This window comes from Pyrgilauda ruficollis, unplaced genomic scaffold, assembly GCF_017590135.1.
Source record: "Pyrgilauda ruficollis isolate IOZ18807 unplaced genomic scaffold, ASM1759013v1 scaffold159, whole genome shotgun sequence".
NCBI classification, from domain to species: domain Eukaryota; kingdom Metazoa; phylum Chordata; class Aves; order Passeriformes; family Passeridae; genus Pyrgilauda; species Pyrgilauda ruficollis.
This window is the reverse complement of record NW_024514654.1, coordinates 234,939-252,305: the sequence shown is the minus strand read 5'-3', so window position 1 is coordinate 252,305 and position 17,367 is coordinate 234,939. Positions and strand designations below refer to the sequence as shown.

Below are 17,367 nucleotides of genomic sequence, written 5' to 3'. Positions count from 1 at the left end.
CTCAAACTTCCCTGCCCTGTGTCCTGCTCTCCCTGGGGTGGGGAGGGACCAATATGAGTCTCCCTGAGGACTGAAACAGGACATGGAGGCATCTTTTTGTTATTTTTCTGTGAGAAATCTTCAGGGAGTTCTAACTTACCTCATAAAGGATCATAAAAGACAAACTTCTTCTCTAGTGCTCAAGGAACTGAGGACTCTGGTGAAATCTGGATGTCCTCCTAGAGCTCCTTCCCCATAGCTGAACCCTCTCTGCTTTCACTCACTGGAGGTTCTTCAACCAGGCTCTCAAATGGGGCTGGCAAGGGGATGCAGAAGAGCTTTTCAGAGTCCTGGAACTCACAGCTAAACCAAGAAACACTCAAGGAATCATTAAATGCTTGTTAAACAGCCCATCAACTAAAGAGAAGGTGTTGAGCTGGTATCTATAGGTGTGGATTAGAGACCTTGTACAGTGTTAAATCTACCTGACAAAAGCTTGCCTTTGTCACCATTTCCAGTGTTTCTCTTGTCTCCTGTTAACTCTGCTCCCAGCCCTGGCTGGGATCCCTCCCTGCCTCTGCTGCACGCACATGGGGCCAGAGTTGGGCAGTGCTGGAAAAGGTACAGTCAACAATGAAAAATCAAAGAGGAGGGATCTGATGAGGCCTTCTCTGAGCTCTGAAAGCATCAAGGCAATTTTGCCTGTCATTTCTGTTCTCAACTTGTTTTCAATTGTTCATTAACAACTCACAGGGAAATTTAATTCTTGCTCTTTTTTCCTTCTGTAGTTTTGCCTTTGAGCATCAAAGACTGAGGGAGGCAAACTGTGAGCACATCTAGAAGGATTTGATTTTCTTTTAAATAACTGAACCTTCTATTGCATTGGAGTTCTTCAGTTTTGAATTTAGGAAAAGGAAAAGACAAGAGAAGATGAAATGCAGTGTTGTGACAATGGGCACTTGTGTGACTCAAGCTGAGGCAGATGTGAGAGCAGCCTTAGAGCAGCTGATCCCAGCCTGGGGCCCAGGGGTGTTTTCCTCTGCACAGGAATGAGTGTAAGTGAAAGAATCCACATTTAGCAGCTCTTTTTCTAATGATGTGTATTCTGTGGCTTATGGGTGTCCTGCAAATCACGAGGCTTTCCAGAAGGGACTCAGTAATTATCTGGGGAGCTTCATCATCAGTGACCCTTAACCCTCCAAACAGTGCTGCTGCCTTTGTGTAATGGTGCTTACCAGTTTGGTTAAATTGAATTAAAACTGACTTCTAGTTCAAATAGATAATTTTACTTTCTTTTGTTCCACATCTCTGGGATGTCTTCACCTTTAGATTTATCTTTCACACTCCTTTTTTTCCTGTGGTAAAATGTCAGTGAGATTCCAGGCTGTAATTTTCCTTCTGCCCCAACGCAGTCAGTGAGCAGATGTGATGTGATTTAACCGTGGCAACTTGCTGGCTCCAGGAGAATTCAGCAAGTGAGAGCTGTGTCCAGTGTCACAAACCCCATATGGCAGCAGGGACATCACACCAAAGGGTCACTCCAGGAGCCCCAGATGAGGTTGCTTCATGTGGTGCTTTAGGGTTTATTTGCTGTACCTGTGCTCCTGCCAGCTCTGTGATTGTCACCCTGAATGCAAATGGAGCAGCTCTAATGTTAATCATGCAAATAAAAAAAACAAAAAAAAAATCTGCCATGAAGCTGTGCTGCTTTTCCTGCCCTTGGAAAGGCTCCCACAGGCTCATTAGCTGTGCAGAGCAGAGCTTTGTTCAGGGAAGAAAGCCCGGGCAGGCGGCACGTGCGGGCTGTGCAGATGATGGCTCCTGTCACTATAATTTACTGCACTATTTCGGTGTCATTTTATCAGGCCGGCACAGCTGCGGATGGAAATCGCTCCCGAAATCTTCCTGCCTGGCACGGAAGCAGCAGGAATGTCCTTGAGTGCAGCCCGGCCCCTCCTGGGACACAGCCCAGCAACGGGGGCAGTGGGGCTGGGAGGGGCAGGGCCGGCCCTGGGACGTGCCCTGGGCATCCCAAGGTGTCCTTGGGCATCCCGGCGTGTCCGTGGAGCCAGATGGGCTCTGCAGAGGCTCGGGAGCTGCCATCACCATGGCAACATTCCCCAGCCTGCAGGGAGAGCAGCACAGAGCCGTGGCTGACGTGTCATCATTCCGTGTCATCATTCCCTGTTTCACCTTCCCGCTCCAGCCCCACCAGCCCTGGGAGCTCGGGACACAGGGAAGCCTCAGCCACACGGGGAAGCTCCTCCGTGGACACAGGAGGTGTTTTCTGACAGGTTATGGAGGGACAGAAGCAATCCAGTGGGGGCTTGGGCCAGTGACCCAGGTAGAGGGGATGGAGTGGGTTTGCCTCTGGGCTCCAGGCGTTTTCCATCCCGAGGCAGTGTTTGTGCATGCCGGCTCTCAGCAGGAGCAGGTCTGTAATGACATATGGATTTGTATCCTGGTCCCTGGCTTTGATCTGGAGAGGCTCTGGCAGGGAGGAGCTGTGACAGGAGATGCTGTGGCTCCTTCCCGAGGAGCAGGGGCTGGGAGCTGCCAGGACCAGGTGCAGGGAAGGAGGGAGAGCTGGCTCCATCCCCTGCAGTAACACTGACTGATCCCACAGCTCCTCCCGTGCTGCTCCCCTTCCCTGGGCTAGGAGCATCCCTGCCTGCTTCCAGGGAAGGCATTGAGGCAAAGAAATCCACCCTGCCCACCCCAGAAAATGCCAAAGCATTTTAAAAATGCTTTACCTCTTACCAAAAAAACGGAAGAGAAGAGGGAATTTCTGCCAGTTTAGCCCCACAACGCCTCAGCTGCCTTCAGAGGAATGGTCATGCTGGTAAGAACTGGGGAGTTGCCTGTGGGGGAAAAGCAGGAGAGCTGGATCCTGCTCTTTCAGTAGCAGGAGACACCTGGATACCTTCTTGATGTTCTTCTGCTCCAGGAAATGCTGTGGAAACTCTGTAACCTAAATAAGTGTAAATATCCATTATTGCTGAGCAAGAGAGGAGGAGAGAGGGTGCTGTAAGTGTGCACCCACTGTGTAAAATACAGTCCAGCAGAGTATGGAGAGCAGGGAAACAGCCTGTTCCAGGGTCTGGTGTCCAGCTGGGTCACCTGGAGCTTCATGGCTGTTGGAGAAACCTTAAAGCTTGGCTTGCCGTTTCCAATACAGGTGGGGAAAAACAAAACACAAAAAAAACCCCAAACTCTTCCCTGAACCTTTTGCCGCATCAGAGAGAACATTTGTGCTCTGATGAGTTGGTTAAACCAACCTTTGGTGGCTCTGATCTTGTAAATCATTCCAGGTTCTATCTCTGCCTTTCACAGGCAAATTGGAAAGAGCAGATTCAGCCTTTGCTGCTGATGCTTCCACATTGTTATCATGGGAGGGAATGAGCTTTTGTTGTGCCTGAGCTTTCCACCTTTTCAAAGGTTGTGATCTGCTGCACCTCAAGGTGTCTTTAAGCCTGCTTTGAGCTGTGACAGAGCTGCCAGTGTGGTGTAAAACAGGGCAAAAGGCACAATTCCTTCAGGAGATTCTGTGGTTCCTGGAGTTGCCAAAGGCAGGAAGTCCTACAGGGTGCAGCCAGGATTAACGAGGTGCCCTGTCAGGCCCATGGGACACCACAAAGAGCACCCAAGGACCAGCAGCTCCATGCTGGGAGATGGTTGGGAGCTTTCCCAGGGTTGGGGATCTCATCCCTCTCCCAGAGCACGGGGGGTGTTTGCTGCAGCTGTGGCTGAGCTGCAGAAGGAGCTGCAGGAGGAACCTGGAGCTGAGATGAGGCTGCATCCCACACTTGGGACCTGCTGAAGCATGGCTCCTTTGGTGATTTTTATGTTCATTATTGAACATGCTCTTGTTAGTGCCAGCTAATTAATCTCAGAGTGGGGACCCTTCTCTCTTTCCAGCCTGTGGAATATTGTTGCTATTAAGCAAAGCAATAGAATGAACATTGTTCAGCTGACTTATGTGGAAAGAGAAAACAGCTCTCAGCAAATGCAGCAGCTCTTCCCCCTCGCTGCTCTCTGAGGTGATCTGGGAGAACAGGGAGCCTTTGATTTAAACCCTTTGCCTCAAACCTTTATGGGATCCACATTTACTCAGACCAGGAAAAGTCAGACCACAACCTGGGGCTGTGAGTGAGCTCCGAGCCACTCCACCACAGCCCTGCTCTGTGGGGAGGTGCCCTGGGAGCAGTCAGGGCTGGGGTCACTGGAGATGGGAGCGTTTCTCCGAGGCCCCGTGGCTGCTGCACGTGCTGCTCCTCTGCGCTGGCACATAAATATTTAATAACCAGCCCGTGTGAGAGCCTTCAGAGCCGAGCAGGGAGCTTCGTGCCTGCCTGAATTATTTGATTCTCACCAGCTGGGCTGCCCGGAGGGCAAACCATGGGTTGGGACAGATGGAATATTGATCATGGAGCAGCCCGGGCTGGGCCGAAGGAAGGTGGTGGGAGAAGGTGTTTGTGGTGCAGCAGGAATGGAGGAGTTTTCCAAGGTTTGTTTCCTTGCAGAAGTGCTCCAAAATACCACTCTGGGGTTTAATTTAGCCGAGCTGGGTTTGTTTGCTGAATCCTGGGCATTTGTTTGCTCACTCATGTGCTTGGATTGGGAGCTGTGTGGGTTTTTTCTGCACTTGCAGGGATTGCAGCATCTAGGTCAAATCTAGATTATCCCTTTTTCCATGGGAGATGTACAGGCAAGGCTGCATCCTGGGCCCACCCTGGCTGCTCTGCTGGCTTTCCCTGTGCTCTGTAGGGCCCATTTCTTTCTTCCTTTTTTTCTCATTTTTTTTGATGGCACATTCAGAGCATGGAGAGCCTGCAGCCTGCAGACAAGGCTGTAATGCATAGATGGGTGTGGAGGATTTATGTTCTGCTGAGGTGATGGATGTGATCTTGGATGTGAAGTTTCTTTAATCTTGGAAACTGTTGGAAGCTCAGTGAGGCTTTTAAACTGATTCTAAAGGTATGTTCAGATCTCCCCTGCCATTCATCTGAATTTTAATTTATTAAATTTTAATCAAAAAACAAGTGAATTAAATATTCTTTAGGAAAAAAAAAATCAGTGCTTCCCTTAAGCTGAGATGTGTCTCTTGCTTTGGCTAAATGCTGTTTGTGCAAGTCCCTGCTTTAGAAGCTACCAAAGCAGCTGCTGCACTGGGAGTAGTGGATCATCCCTTGGAACACTGGTGGGATCACTGAAGCCAGGGCCGTGCAGGAAGAGATCCCTTGGTCTGGAGCTTTTTGTGTCCCCAGGGGTCACTTCCACCTCTGTGCTGGCCTTAAATGAGGGAATAAAAGGGTCTGGAGGAAAGCTGTGCCTGCCCCATCCCTGGGAGTGTCCAAGGCTGGGTTGGATAGGGCTTGGAACAGCCTGGGATAGTGGGAGCTGCCCATGGCAGGGGTGGGACTGGATGGGCTTTAAGGTCCCTTCCAGCTGGGGTTTGGGATTCCATGGTTGATGTTTCTGTGAAACATCCCATTTAAAACACTGTGGAGCTGGCAGAGGTCTCTGGAGAGTGAAGAAAGAACAGCAAGGAACTTCCTCACTGGGAGCAGCTGTATAGAAATAAATATTCTTTGTAATGGTCAAGAGGTTGAGCTGTGTTCAGACTTTGTTTTTCCAACCTTTTCCTTTCTCTCTATCCCTCTCTTAGCCCTTCAGTCCTGATTTCCATTGCCCTCTTCATTTTTCATTCCCTGAATTTTAGGAGGACAAACATAGAGAAGGCAAAGGTATTGAAAGAGGTGAGGAGAGACCATGGGTGGGAGCTGGATCAGGGCATGTTTCTTGGTTTGTTGTTTGGTTTATAGTGCTTTTGGGGGTTTTTTTAAGCCAAAAAAACCCTCATTTTCTTTCCATTTTCAACATAATCCTCATTGTCTCTGCTCTTGTGTCTGTGGTTTGCTCATGGGCCCTTCCCTGCTTGCTCACACTGAGGAATCAGCACATGCTGCTGGTTGTTCCCCTCCCCTGCTGTGTCTCCTTGGGCTTTCCCCCTGGGGACAATCCACTCCATGTTCTGTCCCTCTGCTCCTGCTCGGTCCCTGGGCTGGGCTCTGATCGATGGCACTGCCCTGGAGGCTGCTCCAGAGGGGTCACTTGGAAAACTGCCACCAAACTGGTTCTTTGGGAGCCGTGGCATCCTCCACCCCCTCCCTCGAGCCCCACACAAATTTCCACCTCCTCGTCCCTCTGGGATGCTGCCAGGCCCTCCTGGGCTCCTCTGCCTGTGGTGCTTGGCTGGCAGTCGGTGGCTCTGTGTCTGCTGGTTGGGATTTGGGATCTGGGGAGGCAGATGGCTCTGGAACTGGAGCTGAAGCTGTTCCAGCAATGTCACTCTGATTTCAGGCTCCTTCTGCCCTGTGGCTGATTTTTCCTGAAAGATAAAGGGACTTGGCCTCGTGGAGGCTCCTGCTCCTCTGTCAGCTTGCCTGGGAGCTGGCTCAGGATTCAGGAGCTGTCAGGGCAATCTCAGGAGGTCAGGTAGGGACAGGGTGATCTTCAGTCTCATTCCCATGGGAAATCAGGTTAACCAGCAGGGAAAGCCAGAGGAGGGGGAAAGGGGAAGTATGGATTTATTCTTGCCTGTGGGAGGGATGGCACAGGGCTCTGCCATCCCAGGCTGGTTTCCTCTGGCTGTAAGGACTCTCTAAATGCAAGTTCAATGAAGCCCCCAGCTGGCTGGGATGTGGCTGGATTGAAGTGGGAATTCTGAGGTGCCTGTGGCTGTCAGGTCTGACCTGATCTACTGGATCCCTTTGGAACTGGGCATGAAAATCCCTTGGGTCTTACCTTGGGTGCAAAGGCATAAAGGGGAGAAGGAGAACCCTGCATGCGCAAATCCTTCTGTTGGGGTTTGGCCCTCCTTGGCCCCCAACACACAGCAGAGCAGTACCCTTGCAACAGGAGAATCTCTTACAGGCTATGTAACAGATGTGTTTAATTGATGTGTTTAATTTCATTTTACAGGGCTCAATGTTCTTGAGTTATGAATTGAAAAGGTGCATTGGGTAGAGCTCTCCCAGTATTCAAACCAGAGGAAGGTGTGAGTTGGCAGGAACACTCCAGCCTCCTGGAGCTGCTTGTTCTGGAAATGCATTGGCACAGGGTGCCCAGAGAAGCTGTGGCTGCCCCCTGGATCCCTGGAAGTGTTCAAGGCCAGGCTGGATGAAGCTTGGAGCCACCTGGGATAGTAGAAGGTTGCCCAAGGCAGAGGGTTGGAACTGGATCATTTTTAAGGTCTCTCCAACCCAAACCATCCTGTGATTCCAAGATTCTGTGATCCTTGTTTGTCTGATCTATGTCCCGCTGCTCACAGTTACACAAAGTACCTGCCCAACAGGGAGTTCTCTGCTTTGACACCTCCTCTTGTCCCCTGGATTGACCATTCCATGTTTCTGGAAAGCTCCATGGGGCAGCCAGGTCACTGTGGGAGCTCAGCATTACTGAGGGGCTTCTTTGAGCTGCAATGAGCCCTGCAGTGGAAAAGAAAACCACCAAGCCAGAAAAACAGTTAATTTAGAAAATATTTGTCTCCCATTCTCTGGGAGAAGTTTGTCCTTCCCTTTGACTGTTTCCTCACCTTTGAGGCACCGCCGTGGTGCCATGGAAGGTCCTCACTGGCAGGGGGTTTTCCAGTTATGACAACTTGATTTGAGAACATGCTTTTCATTAATGGTTTGCTGTGTGTGTAGCCAGGGGCATGTCTGAGCTGGATAATTGGATTTGGGAGGCCAGTGTTTGTACAATTGTGACACCTCTTGCTGTGAAGCCAATTTCTGCAGCGATGCAGCTGATACAACATTGGGGCAATCTGTTCCAGCCTTTGTTCCAGGGATGTCTGACTGGTGGGAGAAGTAACCACAGTGAGAGGCTTCCCTCAACAGCATGTCTGCTTCAGCCCAAGGAAGCAAAACCAAGACTTTGTTCTGTGTCTCAAATGGTCCAGGGAACAGCTGACAGCAGTGAGGCTTTGCAAAGTCTTGAGCAGCTTACAGGGATTTACTGTGTGTGTTCTTTTCTTGAGGTCCTCTGTAATACCCAAGGACTGTTCACTGTAGCCTGGAGCCCTTTGTTCCTCATTTCTGTTCTTATTAAATTCAAAAATGAGAAATTGGCAGTAGGGTTTTGCCCAGTTGATTTTGTTTGTTGTCCATACATCCCTTACAGGTATATTTTATGACTCTTCAGTCTATGCTTAACTATCTCAAGCAATGCAAATCTTCTTTGCTTTTCTTTTAAAAAATTTCCGCAGTACTCTTTGGATGCTCAGTTTTTGGATCCTAGCTGGTGACTCTATCAAATTCAGAGTTTCAGAGCCTGCTGTGCCCTCAGACAGGGAAATGCCAGCTTTAATCCAGGCTTACACTCTTTGGGTGAAATCCAGGCCTTGTGAAGGTCTGGTTTAGGCAGGAAGCTTTGAGCCTTGAGCTTCCCAGCAGCTCTGAGGGCCTTTGCGTGGCTGAAGCTGCACCAGGTCTGAGCTAAAACCACAGTGGTAACTGAGTGTGCTAGCAGTGACTGCTGAGCACAGCACGTGTGCAGGGGGTGCTGCCTCCTCTCTGTCTAATGGCCTCAAGGAATAAATAAGGAATATGTTGTTTATTATTTTATCTGCACACAGGGATGAGATTCTCAGTCCCAGCTCCCTGGGTTTGATTAGTGTGCTCAGTCCAGAACTGCTGGTTTCTGCTGTGGCTTTTGTGCTTCCTGCTCTTGCCTTTCCCTTCACTATCCCATGTCCTGCCTTGCTTCCTCAGCTCTTCCCTCAGCCACTGAAATGCTCTTTATTCCCACACCCTCCCTGGAGAGCAGCCCTGGCAGGGGCTGAGGCTGGCATGGAGCTCCTTGCCTTCAGTCACCTTGGGCTGTTCTCAGAATCCCAGAGTGGTTCGGATTGGAAGGGACAGTCAAACCATCCAGTCACACCCCTTGCCATGGGCAGGGACACCTTCCACCAGAAGGGATGTTCAGCCTGGAGAAGGGGGGGTTCCAGGGAGAGCTCAGAGCCCCTTCCAGGCACTAAAGGGACTCCAGGAGAGCTGGAGAGGGACTCAGGACAAGGGCTGGAGGGACAGGACACAGGGAATGGCTCCCACTGCCAGAGGGCAGGGATGGATGGGAGATTGGGAATTAGGAATTGTTCCCTGGGAGGGTGAGAGGCCCTGGCACAGGGTGCCCAGAGCAGCTGTGGCTGCCCCTGCATCCCTGGCAGTGCCCAAGGCCAGGGTGGACAGGACTTGGAGCAGCCTGGGATGGTGGAAGGTGACCCTGCCATGGCAGGGGTGGCACTGGAGGATCTTTCAGGTCTTTCCCAACCCAAATCATTCTATAATGCTGTGATTCTATGTGGGCAGGATTGTGCAGGGTCTGGGCTCTGTTCTGGTGTGTGAGAGCAGAAATGGGCTCCACTAATGAGTTTGATGCTCCATAAAGTGCTGGGTGCTCAAGAACTGCCCAGGCTCAGCCAGAGCTCCATGGGCTGTGTCTGTAGGGAAAGGGAGACATCCCCCACAGGGACAGCGAGGCCAAAGGAGAATGAGGAGAGAGAACTCTGACAGAGGTTGAAAGAAGAGAGTTCTCTGCTTCTGAACAGTTGGGGACCCAAAATCTCCGTGTTTCTCTTTAAACTGAGCATGTCTAGAGCGCAGCAGCCCATCACAGCTCTGCACTGGTTGCTGCATGAGCTTTTCTGGGCTGCATGGCAGGATTGTCAGTGAAGCTGTCAGGAGAGCCTCTGACATCAGCTTCACAAAGCAACTGTCATGTTGAAAACAGCCTTAGGTAGTTAATTAATCCTTCTGTAAATAGAAGGCCTGATGTGCACCAGCAGTGCTGTGGGATCTTTCTCAGAGGAAAATAAAGTGTGTGACAGGACTGTGGTGAGCAGGGGGCTCGTTATCCTTCCAGTTCAATTATGCAAAGAAAAATAAATACAGTCTTCTGCTTGATGGGTTGTGTTGGAGGGTGACTACAGGTGGGGAAGGATCCCTGGGGAATGCCAGGGAATGCCAGCTCCTCTGCTTACAGGATGCCAGCAGCACCTGCCTCCTTCCCCTGCCTGGGGCTTCTCCTTGGTGGCTGGTGCTGTGCACTGTCACTGTCACAGCCACGTCAGCACTGGAGCAGCCTTCCAGCATCACTTTCCAGAGTGTCCTCTGGCAGGGGGTGCCAGGAGAAGCTCAGGAGCTGCTGTGTGTTCTGCTTGTGGTGCTCTCCAGGCAAAATGTTCACAGTGACACTGGAGAATCTGGGCCCCATCCCAGAAGTTTAGAGCATGTCCTTTGGTTTGTATATTTGTTTTTCCACACATGGCCAGAATAGATATTCCCCAGGCTATTTTCAGAGCAATCTTTTCTTTAATCAGAGTTAAAATTGTTTCTCAGTAATTGTTTTCAATTAGCACAGAATCATGGAATGGTTTGAGTTGGAAGGGACTTTAAAGCTCATCTGGTGCCACACTCTGCCACAGTCAGGGACACCTCCCAGGCTGCTCCAAGCCCCATCCACCCTGGCCTTGGGCACTGCCAGGGATCCATCCACAGCTGCTCTGGGCACCCTGTGCCAGGGCCTCTCACCCTCCCAGAGGACAATTCCTAATTCCCAATCTCCCATCCATCCCTGCCCTCTGGCAGTGGGAGCCATTCCCTATGTCCTGTCCCTCCATCCCTTGCCCCCAGTCCCTCTCCAGCTCTCCTGGAGTCCCTTTAGTGCCTGACAGGGGCTCTGAGCTCTCTCTGGAGCTTCTCCTCTCCAGGTGAGCACTCCCAGCTCTCCCAGCCTGGCTCCAGAGCAGAGTGGAGCCAGAGCAGCAGTTTGATCATTTCTGTGGCCTCCTTTGCTCCATGCCTTTCTCACATGGAGATCTCAGTCACAAACACGGTGCTTTTCAGTCATGCTCTACCTGACTTCGGCTGGCACCGGGAACTCCCTTCCCTCGAAATAAAATTATAAATCTGTGCAGCACAGGAAGAGTCTGGAAAGCCAACAATTCTGCTGCGGTCCCTGCTGACGCCCTGCTCGTGTCCCTGGCAGGTGTGGAGGGGCACGCTGGCCCGGCTGCGCTACCGGCGGACGCGGGCGGCGCTGACCATCGTGCGGCACTACCGGCGCCACAAGGTGCGCTCCTACCTGCGCGAGCTCCTGCGGCGCTTCCGCGGCGTGCGCCAGCTGCCCGACCGCGGCCGCGCCATCCCCTGGCCCGCCCCGCCCAAGGTGCTGCTCCGCTTCCAGGAGGCTCTGCAGGACATCTACCACAGGTACGGCCCCCGTGGCACGCCTGCTGCTTGTCCTGGTGCTGCAGGTTTTAGGTTTTCTATTTTTCACGTTCTGTGCTGCTTTAGTGGGTGGGTCTGGGCTTCATATGAGGGAATGGTGAGCTCTGCACAGAGCAGGGAGACAAAACAATTCCTGCTCTAGCTGGGGACCGAGGACAAATGATCCAAATCTCAGGCCCAAGGGCATAAACAATGTAGGCTGAAGAGAGAAAAACAAGGATGGGACTTCATGGGCTGGAGCTGTAATTGGACAGTTAGCTCCAATATGTGGGGGGATGGAATATAAGAAAATAGAGATAGTGCAGAAAGTAATCTCACCCCTAAGGAGCTGCAGCTGGGCCAATTACCAAAGATCAGGAACAGGCCTGACTTTAACAGGCCACAGCGGTGACCAGTGAGAAGAAGAGTGCTATAAAAGAGTGGGTTGGCTGGCTGAGGAGGGAACTGGAGGCAGCTGGCTACTTTGTGAGGAAGAAAGAGAAAGTGCTCTGAAGAGCTGCCCATGAGAAAACACCAAGAAGGAATGAAACTTCTGTGATCAGGAGACAACAGTATGGAACTTTTGCAATATGATGACAACACAATATGCTAATGGACCAAAACTTATAAAAGTGAGAGACCCCATGACCAGTGGAGCATTTTGTGAGCATTTTAAGTTCATCTGAGGTTGGTCCTGGCTGGGCTCTTGTACTACCCAAGGATCCATTAAGGCCTCCTAATAAATTCCTGCTTTATTCTTTAGCTCCATCTAGTCCCTGTTCTAGGTCAGCCTTCTCAAGGCATCAGTCCCAGGGACATCTGGCTGAAGGGTATGATTTGGGTGTTGCTGGCTTCATGCCCTTGACCAGGCACATAATTCTGATCCAAAGATTTATTGTTGAATCACAGAACCCCAGAGTGCTTTTGATCTTAAAGCCCATCCAGTTTTACCCCATGCCATGGGAAAGGGCACCAGACCAGGTTGTTTCATTATGATAAACATTGTGTTTCCTTCCTTGGCCCCTTCCTGGCCTTTGTGGTTGGTTTTTGAAAAGAAAGAGCAGCTGCTCTTGCATGAGGGGGAGGAGAAAAAGAATCGTGGGGCTTTTCTCAAGATTTCTGTTAGTACCTAGTGTTTTTCTGCAGTAAGATGAGTGATGTTCCCCTTGTCACCCATGTTCTGTGTGCAGAACAGGTGCTTGTACCTTCATTAAACCTCCCAGTATCTAAAGGCTGGTGGTTTTTTTTCCTCTGGGAAGCTGTAGGCAAAGTAGTTACAGTTCCAGTTTGAGAAATGATGACTTCTGAAAGTGGCTGAATAAAAGAAATGTTGGCTGGAGGGGCTTTCAGAGACCTCCTGTCCAGCCATCAGCTTGCAGGGCAGTTCCAGCAGCTCTAGATCAAGTCAACTTTGTTATTTTCTCTAGCTGTCTCTTTCAGGAGAGACATCCATCCACCCACAGCCTGTCTGGAGAGAGAGTCCTGCTTTCAGAATTAGCTCAGTTACCAGAACTACAGAATTTTAGCTGCTAAAAAGCCTTTTTATAGCATTTACACTGGAGTTCTGTTGCTGCTGCTGAAGGCTGGGGTGTGGTGTGAGGCAATGGGTGGGCTGCCCTGCCCTATTCCATGGTGCAGTTGGAACTGAGGGGCCAAATTCAGCTGTTAGAGGAAAATGGTGCTTTAAATGAGCCCAAAAATGGGCTTACAAACAGATACAGCAGTGGTTGACTTGTGGGATGGGGAATGTGGCACCCAGACCTGTCAGGTTGGAGGTGAGACGTGACTTTAAAACATCAACTGACCTTTTCAGCTTTAGAAATGCCTGGGCAGGACTCAGAGGGTGTCCTTGTGCTGCTGCTCTGGCAGCAGGAGTCCTTCCTGCTGGGGGCTGACGCAGACCTTGCTTTGGTGGCAGGTGGAGAGCGGCCGAGCTCATCCGGAGCGTGCCCCCAGAGGTGCTACCTCAGCTGAGGGCCAAGGTGGCTGCCATGGAGCTGCTCAAGGGCCACAGGGCTGACATTGGCCTCCAGAGAGCCTGGCAGGGCAACTACATCGCACTGGTGAGTGAGGGGGACCTGGGCTCAGGGTGCTGGAAGGGGAAAATTCAGGAAAGTGAGTGTTGGTTTATTGGGAGGAGAAGTACTTGGAAATTTCCTCTGGAAACCTTGACTTCCACTGCACTAGGAGTGATTTTTTGAATCCTGAGCAGCACTAAAGCAGTGCCATCAGCTGTCTCTGCAAACAGGCAGAGCCAGGCTTCACTGGGAGACTAAAATGCTGGGTAGAATGGAAAGCACAGGGCTGAAAGAAATTCCCTCTAGGCAGATTTGATTGCTTCCCTTTACTCCATCCTTCCTTGGAGCATTTTGGTGTGTCAAGCTTTGGTTTCCCAAAGCACAGAAGGGTGGAGGGAGCCATGTCCTGAGCCTGTCTCTGCTCTTCCAGAAACCAGACAGCCCCCAGAGCTCAGGCTCCTTCACCCCTGTGGCCAACGAGCTGAAGCGCAAGGACAAGTACATGAACATCCTCTTCTCCTGCCACGTGCGCAAGGTAACGGGGCTGGGGGGTGTCCAGGGACCAGGAGGTGACCCTGGGGAGGCTGGGACAGCACTTCAGAGCAGTTCCAAGGAGCTGCATCAGGGATTTTTGGGTGGAGCAAGGTTGGGTGGCTGCTGGGGCCTCATCACGTCAGAGGCACAAATAAATTGTTGAGTCCATGCCCATGCAGAGTGTTGGAACTGAATGGTCTTTAAGAACCCTTCAACCCAAATCACACCATGATTTCATGATAAAATCACTTCATTCTGCATAACTGGTTTGGATCTGACATTTTTTGTAGCAGAATTGAGTTTTTTGTTAACTTAGTTGGAAGGTTTAAACAACTAATTAAAAAATCAGACTTGCTTAATTGTTGTGGGTTGCTCCTCATGATGCTGGTTGGAAATATCTGTCAGGGAAGGATATTTTTAATTTTACAAAGCCAACAAACAGACTCAATTTTAGTGGCAGGCCAGTACTGTGGGTGTTCCGGTGTTTTTAAGAAGCTGTATATTCTTTTTATTTGTAAATACTGCAGTTGGTCCCCACGTGCACAGTTATTCCTTATGATTCTGCAGATCTAGATAATTCATTCTGCAGCATGAAATTTATAAATAAAACTTTGCAAGTGGTAGTGAGTTGTATTGTTTATTCAACAGTGATTCGTGTTCATAAAAATAGAAATCTCTAATTGCTTTCCAAGCAAAAATACCTCAGTGGAGTTTGGTGTTGCTGTGGCCACATTCTCTGGGAGGATGGGGTTCACAGGATTAAGGCAGGAGCAGGCCAGTCTGAATCCAAACTTCCTCTTTGCAACCTCACAGCTCTTGGGCTGAGGGACAGAGAAATGCAGAATTCCCCCTGGCTTTTATCAGGTTAGGCTGAAAAAATAATTCCTCTTCTAACTCATTAAGTGAACTGATTCCAGAGCAGTTTCTGGCTAAACTGGGATAACTGTAGAAAGGACAATATTCAGTTGTTAGAGATGTGATGGAATGGTGGTGAGGAGGTCTGTGTGTGATGGACACAGTGTGGGAGTTTTATCTTCTTCACTGTTATGCAGCTCTCCAGCCTTTAAGTCCTTGTGTTTCTCTTGCTCCTGGTTCAGCTCTCAAGGACAATCTCCTGTGCAAGCACAGGGCAAAGCAGGTTCCTGGAAAAATCCAGTTTTTGTTGGTTTGTTGCACTGAGATGCCAGCGCTTCAATAGTAGAAGCAGAATGGGGATGGAATAGGTGTTACCCACCATAAAGTGGATTTCTCCTGAGCCTGAAAGGCTTTCAGTGCTCTCAGAGGCAAAGCTTTAGCTGGCTGTGGATGCATTGAAAGGGCAGCTCAGCTGAAATCACAAATATTGCAGAGTTATAGACTTGCAGCTGTATGGGTTTTTAATTATCTTGTAACTTTTTTGAAAGGTTAAATTGTTGTTGCTTTCTTTTCACAAAGAGGTAGGACTTGATCCCCTGCTGACCTGCTCATTTAGGGATTCCTGGCATGGCTTTGGAGCCATCAGCACTTCCCATCCCTGGCAGTGCCCAAGGCCAGGCTGGACAGGGCTTGGAGCACCCTGGGACAGTGGAAAGTGTCCCTGCCCACTGCAGGGGTGACACTGGGTGGTCTCTAAGGTCCCTCCAAACACAAACCACTCCGTGATTCCATGATGTCAGCACTACTGAGGACAAGACTGCAGCACTGTGCCATCCTCATGGATGTGTAAGCCTGGTGATTGCAGAGCATCTCCATGTCACAAATGCAAACCATCCCATCTAAACCCATGTGGGATGTGGCTCCTCCCTCAGGGAACCGTTTGTCTTCTGCTCATAGAGATAGGAAATGTCCTGAGCAGAGCAGGGAACACAAACAGTGCTGCAATGTGAAGGTTAACAGGACAAGGATTTGACATTTGAGAATTTAGCATTTCCCTTTCCAAGCAAGGCACTTCCTCAGGTCATGTTTCTGGATCTGCAGACTGAGCACCAGTGAGATCTTTGGACAGGAGTGACTCCGTGCTCTGACTGCAGGAGCACAGCCTGGGAACAGCCTTTGCCCTTCACAGGAAACAATTTCCATCCTAAGCTGTTTAAATTGAAGGTGTTTCTCTTGTCAGAAATAAAAGTTTTGGCTTCCTGCTTCTTACCTCAGAGTAAGGGCAGTCCCTGAATGACCCTTAGTGCTGGGGCAGGGGGAATCTCTCCTCGTTGCTGCATTCTTCCCTTTGAATTTTTAACAAATAAATTTTTAAATAAATCATCGGGTTTCTTCTCTTTAGCCTTGACTTCCCCATGTCCTACCTGTTGGATTATGTTTTTTTTGGTTTAGAGATGGGGTAACTGAGAGGTGTTTTTAAAATTTTTATTTTATTTTTAGTTTTATGTAGATATATATATCTTCATATATATAGATATAATATATATTATATATATAATGTATAGTATACTATGTATTTTATATATTATATGTTATATATTATATATTGTACTAATGCATATTAATATATATTTTTATAATATATATATAAAAATATTTGTTTTATATATATAACAAATATTACCCATGAATCCATTTCCCACATTACCAAACCTCATTGGCCCAGGCTGGCACTTGGTGCTGGCACGTGCAGCCTGACCCAGTGCTCAGGGCAGATTTGTCACATCTCTGATGTTAAACCTGCTTCCTGTGGGTTTGCAGGTTGTGTTTGTTCTCTGCTGAAAATTGGCTCATGTGAAGCTTTAACACAGGCCTGCAGAGTGAATTACAGAAATGAAATTGTAATTATCAGGTGATTTCATTGCTTCCCTTAAATAATTCTCCTGAACAAAGCAGCAATTGACAAAAAAAGGCTGCTCAAGTTCATCCGTGCTGTGTTTTCATGATTCAGCTTATTTGAGGATTCTTGAGCAAAAACTGTGCTGCTCCTGCTCTTCCCTGAGGCAAGAAGGTGTTGGTGGGAAGGAGTTAAAGGGCACTTTGGTGAGCTGGGCTGAATGTTTTATTTCTGAAGCAGCATCTGCCTTCCTCTGTGGCTTCCTTCAGCTACTGAGTCACCAAACCACACGTGAAATAGTTGTTAACTGTCAACAGCCATGTCAGGTGTCAGCTCTTGGAAATGTTCAGTCTAATACACTTCTTTCCTTGCACAGGAAACACATTAAAAGCATAAATACTGGGCAACTTGAGCAGACACAGGCTGAGCCCAGAGCTCACCTATTGAAACACATTTATGAGTAGAGCACCCCCTGTGACCTGTCAGATATTGGCTCATTAAATTCATTGACACAGAATATTTTTAGCTGATGACTGACATTGATCTAATGAATTCTTCAGGAAGAATCTAGAAGATTCTAGATCAGGAATAACTTCTTCCTGGAAAGGGTGGTCAGGCATTAGAAGGGGCTGCGCAGGGAGGTGTTGGAGTCCCCACCCCTGCAGGTGCCCAAGGAGCACCTGGATGTGGCACTCAGTGCTCTGGGCTGGTGACAAGGTGGGGATTGGGCACAGGTTGGACTTGATGGGCTGGGAGGCCTTTTCCAACCTCAATAATTTTGTGTTTCTAAGTCTAAGTAGTCAATTTATTCCAG

General features: G+C 49.3%; 1 protein-coding gene across 2 annotated transcripts in view; it reads left to right on the top strand.

Annotated features, from left to right (window-relative positions):
• The window catches only part of MYO1D (myosin ID), a 152,749-nt gene that overhangs the window by 70,409 nt on the left and 64,973 nt on the right, over positions 1–17,367 (top strand). For both annotated transcript variants that reach the window (XM_041461977.1, XM_041461978.1), the window contains exons 17-19: positions 11,029–11,252; positions 13,168–13,312; positions 13,698–13,802. In XM_041461977.1, coding sequence (XP_041317911.1) covers positions 11,029–11,252; positions 13,168–13,312; positions 13,698–13,802 — 474 coding nt within the window. The remainder of the gene's footprint in view (positions 1–11,028; positions 11,253–13,167; positions 13,313–13,697; positions 13,803–17,367) is intronic.